The 11,017-nt window shown below is 44.9% G+C and overlaps 2 protein-coding genes across 2 annotated transcripts; both read left to right on the top strand.

The window, feature by feature from the left end:
* Window positions 1–460: 460 nt before the first annotated feature.
* LOC137896091 (uncharacterized protein DDB_G0290301-like) lies at window positions 461–6,243 on the top strand. The gene is made up of 7 exons (XM_068741620.1): window positions 461–503; window positions 1,436–1,617; window positions 1,790–1,909; window positions 2,891–2,984; window positions 3,183–3,279; window positions 3,363–3,495; window positions 6,187–6,243. Exons 2-7 carry the CDS (start codon window positions 1,468–1,470, stop codon window positions 6,241–6,243), a joined length of 651 nt encoding a protein of 216 aa, XP_068597721.1. The 5' UTR covers window positions 461–503; window positions 1,436–1,467.
* A 442-nt stretch (window positions 6,244–6,685) lies between these two features.
* LOC137895667 (leucine-rich glioma-inactivated protein 1-like) lies at window positions 6,686–10,825 on the top strand. The gene is made up of 8 exons (XM_068741161.1): window positions 6,686–6,882; window positions 7,065–7,136; window positions 8,583–8,654; window positions 8,751–8,822; window positions 9,165–9,236; window positions 9,518–9,687; window positions 9,766–9,930; window positions 10,008–10,825. The coding sequence occupies exons 1-8, from the start codon at window positions 6,686–6,688 to the stop codon at window positions 10,823–10,825; spliced, it is 1,638 nt and encodes a 545-aa protein (XP_068597262.1).
* Window positions 10,826–11,017: the final 192 nt, after the last annotated feature.

The following is an 11,017-nucleotide window of genomic DNA, read 5'->3' as shown; positions in this document are numbered from 1 at the left end:
CCCCCCTACTGTTAGAATGAAATCAAGCATCCACCTACAGCGCTGTACTGTATATCTTTTTAGTCTTGACTTCCTGATATCCATTAGTTATATATAAACACACATATGAGACATATAACATTGCCTTATAATTCACATCTGACTTATAACGCGGATTTGCTTTAACTACAAATACTTTCAGATCATTGTTTTACAAGGAGGAGTTTCGACGGGGACCTTTGTTGATTGTGCTGCGTTCAAAATTAGTAAAATTGTAAAACTATTTCACGATGACAAAACTTTATCAAATCTGTATTCACATGAACCCAAAACATTTTTAATTTCTGATGTCCATGGTCATATCAGTAAGTAATTATGTTCTTATCAAAAGTTGATTTTCCTTAAAAAAACAACAAAAAAAACTTTATGTTCAAGTCAGTTTTAAACTGTTCACACATTTCCGAGGCTCCTGAACGCAGCATTCGCTCCTTCCATCCAGTCACTGTCCTCTCACACAAGATCAGGTGAGGTCATAACGTCAAAAACTTATAATTACTATGTATTCGGTGGTTATATATATATATATATAAAGATAATTTAAAGTCAAATAACAATAAGTAACCAAACATTTAATTATCTAGCTAGATCTCAAGGAGCATTTAATGCTACCGCTAGTATTGTGAATTCTAACCAAACGTCCATCAACGCAACGCCGTTAACGAAATCTAACGTTTTGTGGGTTTATCTTCTATCTCAGGTAGTAAAACTAACTTCCAACAATAACAATTATATATTTTAGCTTCAGTTCCTGCATCTAATATTCAGCCCCGGTTTCATTTAGCATGTAAGTAGCTATGATTAGCACATATTAGCTACTGTTGAGTTTTAATATTTTAACGGCTCCAGTTCGGCTAGAGGTTTTAATTTGCATTTCCTTTCACCTTCAGTATGAACATTTTCTTTTTTTGGGGGGGGGGGGGGGGTTAGGGTTAGGGTTAGGGGGGGCCGACGTAATTTACTGATGACAACAGTTGAAAAGGAATATCAGAATATTTAATTTTCCAACTGCGTATTTCTGACAACCATTAATGTTAGGATTAGCTGGTAACTGCGCTACCTGCTGCTGTTAGGCTAACAGTACTTCAGTACTAATCTAGCTCTCTCTCTCTCTCTCTCTCTTTATAATAATGATAAATATTTAATATTTTTGCCACAGTGAATTTAGTGGATATTTTAAATTATATAAAAGTCTTTCTAAGGTTCTTCTGAACTAAGTAAATTAATGAGAACTAAAGTAATGATTTAAAAATGTAGCTACTTTATTAGCATTCGTGCAAATGCTAGTTTTCAATCATGTATTCATTCCCGGTCTCTATTTGAGATGTTTTTACGCTGAGTTAAGTCACATATTGATATTGTGTGTTGTAATAATCCTTACATTTTATTTTTGTGTCAGTCTTTTTCAGTATCTGTCAGCAAGTGATCAAAATGGCGTCCTTGAGGAGTGGATTGAGGAGAAAGCCGAAGAAGTCAACCTGTTCTGTGGGTGTGAGCCACCTGAAGAAAGAGAATGTCTATTTGAGGGCGAGCCTTGATGAGATGTCCCGTCAGTATTCAGAAAACAAAAAGATCATAGAGGTAAACAGACAAAACTAGCATTTTTTAATAATATTTAATCAACATAAGCCAAACAAGTACCTCTAACTTTACCTGATAATGTTGCTAGTGAGATTTGCATTCTTTCATTAATGGTGTTACAGTTTTATAGCAGTGCAGCATTATGAAAACAATAGATCTGTTTTTTTCACAGAAATTTGTCACTCTCCAAATCAACGGACTGCAGTATTTTCAACAGCTTCAGGCTAAAGACAATATGATTGTTTTGCTGTTAGAGCAGCTGAGTGAGAAAAAAGGGATCCAGGCAGACTCAGTGAGTATGAGAAAGCAAATCTCAGTGAGAGTGAAGAACTCGAGAAAAACCTTGTGAGCATCTGTGTTGATATCCTGAGAAAAAAACCTGTGGGAAAGAAGGCCAAATATTACAAGTGAATGTATGTAAGGTGAAATATATTTTGAAAGCAGGAGGGGTTCTTCTTGATACTGATAACTAATATTTACTTTGTGTTTATAGGAAAATTGTATGGGTGTTGTAGTAAAAACAGTATAGTTTTGGACCATCAATAGTAACTGTTGATGTATTAATGAGCTTTTATTGCACAATTATAGCAAAGAAATAGGCCATTTTCACAGGAGACATTTATATTTAGCACAGCTTTTCATAATAATATTAATAACAGAACTGTCCGGCTTTAATAGCACAGTAAGCTATGACATTTTGCCTACGCACCCTGAAGCAAATGTAAATAAATGCATCTTATGTCCAGCTATACGTCAACACATTTCTAATTGGATTGTTGTGATGCCAGTATTTATCACTAGATGGCAGCAGTTGGTTTTGCATCACACAATAGCTCTGAATCACTCAGAGGTGATTTCTTTAAGCCTCTGATTGGCTCTGACTCTGACACATTTCACCATACAAAGATCTTGGTCCTACTGTACCCTTGTTTTGTTCTTTTTTGCCACAATACTATTTGTATGTTATTCATCCACGGGGGGGAAGCTGTATTGTATGTTTGTTTTGTCATTTCTGACTCAACCTCAGAAGACTGCACCCCACCTTACATAGAGGAGCTACATATTTGCCACGCCACCGTAAACGTTCTTCTCTGTTTGTGTTTTCTGCTACGTTTCCGTCTTCTTGATGACTGAATTTTTATGTGCAGTTGCTTCTCGGTGAAGATGTGTGGCTTTGTACAGTAGCCGAGATGGCTTCCAGTCATGTCTTGGCCGTAACACCTTTTCTGTCTTCCTCCATTATGTCCTTCTCGTTCTTTTATTCAATTCCCAGAAGCAGTTGCTGGAATATGACCAGCCGAGCGAGTTATGGCCGGAGAAGCAGCAACAACAGCACAATGACGCCCATTCAGATGGTGAAGCATCGGGTCAGTGGGCAGTACATACTCACCACTGGGGCAACAAGGGGCAATAAACTGACACAACAGAGTTTTTAAGACATTGCGAGTGTCCTCATGTAGCCAACTGCTGCAGAATCTGCACCTCACAATTCAACGTCAGGATGGTGTTTCTCCAACTGCCTGCCTGTCTATCGTAAATGTTATGCTCTGCTTCTCTCTATTCAGAGAATAAGGAAGAGAGCCAGAAGGAAGATCACAATGAGCAAAAGGTGCTTAAGGAGCAGGCCGCCATCAAGCAGAGCGGCATGCAGTTGAATCAGTGGTATGTCTGCTACTTGAATATAATTAATGAGAAAGTTTGAATATTCCTCAGCGGCTGTACATGACAGACGAGTTAATATGTAGGTGGGATGAAATGATGAATCAAATGAAGGCGTTTAAGGAGCAAATGCAGGTTGAAGAAATGAGCAGACAAAGTGCCACAGCATATCAGCAAGGACTTCAGGAGAGGAGCAGGTCCATCAGCAATAACCTGCAGGTATGTTTTCATTGAAGTATCTCTGTTGTAATAAAAACCATAAAGAATTGTTCACACTTGAAGAAGAAAATAGACAGATTTCTGAAGGCACATAAAGTAACTACCGGTAACAACCATGTAATAGAACAGCCAATGCTCAGAGTGAATTGTGTGGAGTAGTTTAGTGCAGAGGAAGGAATGTCAATGTCTAGAGTTTAAGATTTAAAAACGAGGAAATGGCCTTTGTGAATTTGAATAAATGGCCTGAAAGAATAAAAAAGTACCTCTGTGGAAGAGTCTGTAATGTGGAATTGATCTGATATGTAACAGATAACGGACCTGCTTCATAAGCTGATTCTATCACAAGTCGTCTTGCTAGCCATAACTAATGGATGACTCCCTTTGTATCAGAGAGCAGCTGGACTGCCGCTCTCACCGTGACACGCCCACCTCGTGTCGCCTCCGGCGTTACTCGGGCGTCCTTCCTCTGACTGAATGGCAGCGTCCTTCCTGTTCCTCCTGTCAATCCTTGCATCCTGCCATCACAGTGGACAGCTGTGCCCCTTCTGTGCCCTCCTGAAATATGGATATTACCTGTAGCGTGTTACCAGAAGCTCTTATGTTATTAAAGTGATAAGCTGATTTGCTGACGTTGTGCTTCTTTAATTCTTAATCCACAAAGTTATAAAGCACATCCTGGAGAACGTTGAAAGCTAGATGCATGATTACTGCTCCCCCTCGTGAACGAGAAGGAACCCGTCGGTGTTGTTGTGGCACTCAACAAACAAAGCGCTGATCAATTCTCCAAGAGTGATCAGGAGGTGAGTGGGCAGAGCGTCTTCATCCCCCGGCTGTTGATGTGTTTGCCTGAGTGATTCACACAGTCAAACTCAAACGGCAAGATTTAACCGCCTGTAGACAATCCCCGAGGGCCCGAGAGTCTCAGGAAGAGTTGTTGAGCAAAGGTTTTCTTTTTGAGGTGGATTGTTGTAAATCTTTTTTTGAAGATTGAAGCGCTCACACATACAGTATTTCACCTTTTGACAGACCCTACTTTAGCTCTACGTTTCCCTCCAGTGGGGCCGATCAATCCATCAAAGGGAAAGGCTTAATGCGCTCCCACGTCCTGCCGTGGAGCGGGTACAAATGATGGAAGGTAGTCCGAGTACTGCCTTGTATATAAAAGTATACCAACGACTGAACTTTTGTGTGAACAGAGGTATTTACACAGGGAACTACCTTTGCTATAAATAATGACTAATCCTCTTGCACTTCTGTGGGGATACATTGCGGCTTTGCTCATGAAGATTCCAATAGTACACAACTAAGTATTTATTTAATACATTTCAGAGGAAATGGGAGATCTAAGATTGACCTGACAAACATAAATACACGTTTGGGTTCATGAAGACACCGTCCGACTTGTGATATTTTAGGGCCATGTTTAAAGTGGGGCATTCTGTTCTACAATTTTATCAAAAAGGTGTTTGGTTTGAAATGTTTCATTTCATCAATCACAAGAAAACATTGCTCGGATCTAGAGGAAAGATCCCAAGTTGAAATGTCAGCTACGCCAGTGTCATCCACGCTGATAGCAGTAAACGTCGCAGCATGGGAATACTTGCTGGAGACAGTGTGTGTTCTCTTCTAGTGAAGAATGATGACATTTATGAAGGACAAAACTTCCAACCATCTACGCCACAACAATAATCCACTGTTCTCTATGTAGCCCCAAACCTTTCCATCAGAAAGAGATTTGTTTCTTCCTTCCCTTCAGCTTCTCCTCGTCCACGATTCTTGTCTTTATGTCACCTCCTGCCAGCGTCCTTTAAATACCCCCCCCCCCCCCCCCCCCATAGGTAATAGCTTGATTCGTTTGATCCCAAAGCAGCACACAACATCCCTGCTTCATTCCGTGGCTTAATTTGATTTTCGCAGGCAAAGAGAACGGATATTAAATGGTGAAAACACATCCAGACACTGGGAGCCGGAAAGACCTCGACCTTTTGAATCAAACTGCGTTCCTGTCTTCCCAGAAGGGTCTGACGCAAGCAGTCGTGTGCACGGGGAGTAAACACAAGAAATCCTCCAACTCTCTGGAGGGATCTGACTAAATAGATGAGGAAGAAGCCCTCACAGCAAAGGGGCGATGCTGTCGTACGACCGAGTGCAATATGGGGAGCAATTAAAGAGATTAATGTTAAAGGTAGATTAAACTAAACATGCAGAAAGGCAGGACGGAACCAAGAAACCAACGAAACCTGTCCTTTGTGAGGGGGATGGGGTTCGCTTGATTAGGGCAGAGCACATGTCAGGGTGACAGAAGGGCTTCCCCACACCCCTCCATCACCATGGCAGCCACAGTTTGCGTCAACCAGTCGCCATAGTAACCGAGTGCAGACCAGGAGGGGGAAAGAAATGTGTCAATAAAAATGTACCTTTAGAAGAAAACGTAAAGTAAAATGATAATAATAATAATGATGATAATAATAATGATGATCATAATAATGATGATAATGATGATAATAATAATAATAATAATAATAAGGCGAGCTTTGTACTGTAGGATGTTGACCGTCGTGTGGATCGCAAAGAACACATTCTTTAACTCCATCGTGATTGCTCGTCTCCGGCGGGGTTCCCACCCGGTTCCCACCCGGTTCCCACCCGCCCGCTCCCCGCATCGACAGCCCGTGTGCGTCTGCGCCCCAGGCAGCAATCCGCTGGCTCATGTCGGGGCTTCATCCGCAGCTGATTCGTCATAAATGACACAATTCTGTCGCCTGTTGGTGGAACTCTGTGCGAGCCTAACGCGGATCGAGCGCGCTGAGATCACGTAGGTGTGGTTTTGCGTTGGAGATGAACCGCACGCTCCCGCAGGGATCCCCGCCTGCCACCGCGCCGCGTTCGTCATCGCGACAGCTGGTAGCTTGCTGAGCGCCAAGTCACCGAAGAGCCGAATTTCATTAGATTATATTCTCGTCGGAAAGGATGTTGCTTTTTTCGAATCCCTCCGCGTGCAGCGCAATTTGAGCGCCGTGGACCAAACGGGCGCCTGAGGTTTGATCATCCCCAGAGCCGGAGGCGGTGGCGCGTCTAGAAGAAGAAGAAGAAGAGCCGGATAGCTCGTCGTTCGGACCTCCAGGAGACCCTGGTTCATGCGCAGCGCTGTTTGACGCGCAGGTCGTGCACCGCAGGAGGTTCCACCAGAATGGAAACTCGACGCAGGATGCCCGTGAGCGCGCCCTGGCTCGGCTTGCTGCTGCTGGCGTCTGTTCTGCTCTCAGCGGCCGGCAGGAGAGCCAAGCAGCCGCGCTGCCCCGCGTCCTGTACGTGCACCAAAGATAACGCGCTGTGCGAGCGGGCAGCGCTGATCCCGCGCACCTTCCCACCCGATGTCATATCGCTGTAAGTCACCTGTTTTTATTTTTATTTTTTATTTTTAATATAATGAAATCGCCATTTCTATCACAGATATTTACAACTAGACCACCGGATAATGACGCGCACTAATTCTCCGTTTCTGCAGAGTCATGCTTTTGGTCGAAGCTTTAAAGATGACCAGTATATGTCTGCCCCCTCCCATGCAGATCGTTCGTCAAGTCCGACTTCACTGAAATCCCGAAGGAGAGCTTCATCCACACTCCGGCCCTGCACCTCCTGTGAGAAACATGGTGTCAATGTAGAATAATTAGTTTGTGTGTGTTTCAGGAGAATTTTATTTCTTCCTCTAAAAATAAATAAAAGGGCAATCCCTCCTTTTGATGAAGGGGGGGGGGGGGGGGGGGCTGTCTAGTCTTATGGGCAGGGGTCCCCAAACCTTTTCCTGTGAGGGCCACATCACTTTTCCCTTCTCTGATGGAGGGCCGGGGCCAGTTTGTAGGAAAAGTGTGATGATGGCAGGGGGGCCTAAACATTTAGGGGCCGAATGTGGAGGCAGGCTGTAGTTTAGGCTTCATCTCACCATCACAACTACACACAGTGAGTGTCACACACGCAATGCCTCTCACACCCAAAATCAGCTGATCCAATACAGCTGCAGAGGACCAAACAACAAACCTCAAATTATTGTAAAAAACCTGAATGCTGCACACCTTGGTTCTGAACCCAGGATCTTCTAGCAGGGAGTCAAGTGCACTACACACTACACCACCTAGACGTCATCCTGTCAAGCCTTAGGATAAATAGACAGTAGCATTGTTGACTTTAGACCAGAGGCACTGGTTTTGAATCCAGTACGACATCACCTGGTCGGAGACACGCCCACTCCACATAACACAAAAGGAAAAAGCACAACATAACCACACAGAACAACATAACAACACAGTACAACATAACAACACGCTGTGGTCTGAGAATACCTCAAGTTTCCTCACCTATACGGTGGCGTAGTCGGTAGGGTTACCGACCCACAGCCGGAGGAACTGGGTTCGCATCCAACTGTGGGAGTGGGGGTGGAGCAGGGGCGGCAGGGTAGGCCTAGGGCCTTACCTGGGCGGAGTGAACTGGACCACTGGTCCACTCCACTCTGCTCAGGTGTGCCCTGGACCTACCCTGTTGCCCCTGCTCCATCTCATTCCCGTAGTGGGATTCGATACCAGGGCCATTTTGCCCCCCTCTACAATGCTGCCAACCATGCCACCGTGGAGGTGAGGAAACTTGCCCTGTTATTACAAAGTAATTACTATGTAATAAGTTGATATTACAGAGCACCGGAACATTAATTTCTGGCCGTATGTGACCATACGTCCCAAATAAAAGGGAGGCTACCCATGTTGTATGGAAAGGAAAATAAGTAAATTCTATTTTGGGTCTCTGGTATTGTTCAGGGGGCCAGGCCAAATGTGGAAATGGGCCGGATCCGGCCCGCGGGCCGCAGTTTGGGGACCCCTGCTTATGGGGATTGGGGCCTATTGACTGAGCAGGAATCTGGATAGCAACAATCCTTGTGTTTGAAGTATTTCTGTCAATGTTAAGAAGCGAGGAGAAGGCTTGAAATCACAGGTCATTAATATAAGAATAGAATTCTTCTCATGTGGAACAACGTGCTTGTTGCGATGAGATTTGTGAGCAGGAATGATGAAGTGTTGTGGATCTCGCACACACAGCCTCTTCACAGCCAACGACTTGGAGGCTGTAAACGAGGACGCCTTCCTGGGCCTTCCTCACCTGGAGTATCTGTGAGTAGTATATGTATGACACACAAACACACACAAAAAAAACTGGGAACATCAGCTTTTATCCTTTACCACCAATTTATTCAACACATATTTCAGGTTCATCGAAAACAACCAGATCAGGTCGATCTCTCCAAATGCTTTTCATGGACTGAAGACGTTGGTGCATCTGTAAGTAACAGCTGACAGCTGGATGATGCAATGTCTTAAGAATCTATTTTTAAGAAAAAAAACAGCAACATAAAAGTAGCTTAATGTTTCCTCAAACTCACAATAAAAATGTCTCAGGGGTGCTATTATGGGGGCCGATACCACATATCCTCATGTTACAGCATAACAACATTCACATTTAGGTTCTTCTATGAAGACTGCACCTGAAATTCCAAGTTAAAAATGCAAACAGTGGAAAATGAGTTTGGAAAGGAGGGGAGGAATTCCCTCATTCTACAAATGATGAAACAAGAACAATAATACATCTGTCCGACAGCTGTCCTTTTTTGTTTTTGTTTTCAGGAGTTTGGCTTATAATAATCTGGAAACTCTCCCAAAAGATTTGTTCAAGGGTCTTGAGGCCCTGACAAAAGTGTAAGTATGATGTTTAAGGTGTTTCATTTCTAATCTGTTTCTCTATTTAGAACACTGTACCATTATTCCTCTTCAGCCCAGGCTAACCCTAACCCTAACCCCCCCCCCCCCCACACACACACACTGAAGGGAATCGGTTCTGCTTTATGGCTCCTCTTAATGAGAAAGCAGAGGCCGAGAGGACCAGAGAGCCAAGCCAGCAGTCTCGCGGCTGCAGTTGCATCGCCGCTCGCTGAGACGGGTCCTTTCAGCCCGTCGGCTTTGTGCTTTTCTCCCGCCAGTGACTTGCGAGGGAACCGGTTCACCTGCGACTGCAAACTGAAGTGGCTGGTGGAGTGGATGTACAGCACCAACGCTACGGTGGACCAGATTTACTGCAAAGGTCCGGCCTCGCAGCAAGACGAGAGAATCAACGATCTGCTGCCGCAGTCCTTCGACTGCATCACCACAGGTGGCGTTTGTGTTCTATGAGGTCCTCCTGACTTGTTTCTTATTAGTCTTATTTGAAGTGTTCTCATTTCCCTCACAGAGTTTGCTTCCTACCAGTCCCTAAAGTTTGAATCCATCTCGGTGGAGTCCTTTTCCTTCGGCACTGACCAGTACGTGGTGTTCGCCCAGCCTTTCATTGGGAAATGCAGCTTCCTGGAGTGGGATCACGTGGAAATGGTCTTCAGAAACTATGACGACATTGACAGTGAGTATACGACTTCCTCCCAGCAAACCGTTTCCGCGAAGAAGGGGCGTTTTGTGACTCTTTGCTCTCCTCAACAGGCACTTCCACAGTGATTTGCAAACCTCTGGTGATCGACAGCCAGCTCTTTATCATAGTGGCTCAGCTGTTCGGGGGCTCGCACATTTATAAGCGAGACAACTCTGCCAACAAGTTCATCAAGCTCCAAGGCATCGACATCCTCAAAATCCGCAAGCCAAACGACGTCGAGACGTTCCGTATCGACGGCGAGTCCTTCTTCGTCATCGCGGACAGCTCCAAAGCCGGTTCCACCACCATCTACAAGTGGAACGGCAACGGCTTCTACTCTCACCAGTCGCTCCACCCGTGGTACCGGGACACGGACGTGGAGTACATGGAGATATCCTCCAAGCCTCACCTGATTTTGTCCAGCAGCTCCCAGAGGCCGGTCATCTACCAGTGGAACAAAGGCGCCAAGCTCTTCGACAGACGCACCGACATCCCGGAGATGGAGGACGTCTACGCCGTGAAGCATTTTCAGGTCCAATCAGACCTCTTCATCTGCCTGACACGTTTCATCGGCGACTCCAAAGTGATGCGCTGGGATGGAGCGCTCTTCAGAGAGCTGCAAACCATGCCCTCTCGCGGCTCCATGGTGTTTCAGCCTTTCACTTTGGCCAGCTGGCAGTACGCCATCCTGGGGAGCGATTATTCTTTCACCCAGGTGTACCGCTGGGATGCCAAGAAGGGCGAGTTCGTCCATTTCCAGGAGGTGAACATCCAGGCGCCGAGGGCCTTCTCTCCCGTCTCCATAGACAACCGGCAGTTCCTGCTGGCGTCAAGCTTCAAAGGGAAAACGCAGATTTACGAGCACCTGGTCATTGATCTGAGCAATTGAGCGATTGTTTTCTTGAAAGGTTGGATGTCGTTTGACTTTTTTTCCAGAGATGGCTGCTGTTCAAAAGCACTGAAGGCAATTATTAGTGAACCTAACTTGAGGAAGGCAGGCAATGATATTTTTTTTTTCCCACTGCAATCGGTACTTGATACATGCACGTATCTCAACCAGGTGCACATGGGATTCAATGCA

The sequence above is a fragment of the Brachionichthys hirsutus genome, chromosome 7 (genome assembly GCF_040956055.1).
Source record: "Brachionichthys hirsutus isolate HB-005 chromosome 7, CSIRO-AGI_Bhir_v1, whole genome shotgun sequence".
In the NCBI taxonomy this organism is placed as follows: Eukaryota; Metazoa; Chordata; class Actinopteri; order Lophiiformes; family Brachionichthyidae; genus Brachionichthys; species Brachionichthys hirsutus.
The sequence above is the reverse complement of the archived record's forward strand: the minus strand, read 5'-3'. Positions and strand labels throughout refer to the sequence as shown.

What these genes read in the sequence shown, in the direction of transcription:
- LOC137896091 (XM_068741620.1), top strand. Translation starts at nt 1,468, where the DNA reads ATGGCGTCCTTGAGGAGTGGATTGAGGAGAAAGCCGAAGAAGTCAACC. An exon ending in AAAACAAAAAGATCATAGAG is followed by an intron (nt 1,618 to 1,789) that starts GTAAACAGACAA and finishes TTTTTTTCACAG; the next exon opens with AAATTTGTCACTCTCCAAAT. An exon ending in AAGGGATCCAGGCAGACTCA is followed by an intron (nt 1,910 to 2,890) that starts GTGAGTATGAGA and finishes TTCAATTCCCAG; the next exon opens with AAGCAGTTGCTGGAATATGA.
- LOC137895667 (XM_068741161.1), top strand. Translation starts at nt 6,686, where the DNA reads ATGGAAACTCGACGCAGGATGCCCGTGAGCGCGCCCTGGCTCGGCTTG. An exon ending in CTTCCTCACCTGGAGTATCT is followed by an intron (nt 8,655 to 8,750) that starts GTGAGTAGTATA and finishes CACATATTTCAG; the next exon opens with GTTCATCGAAAACAACCAGA. An exon ending in AAACTATGACGACATTGACA is followed by an intron (nt 9,931 to 10,007) that starts GTGAGTATACGA and finishes TCTCCTCAACAG; the next exon opens with GCACTTCCACAGTGATTTGC.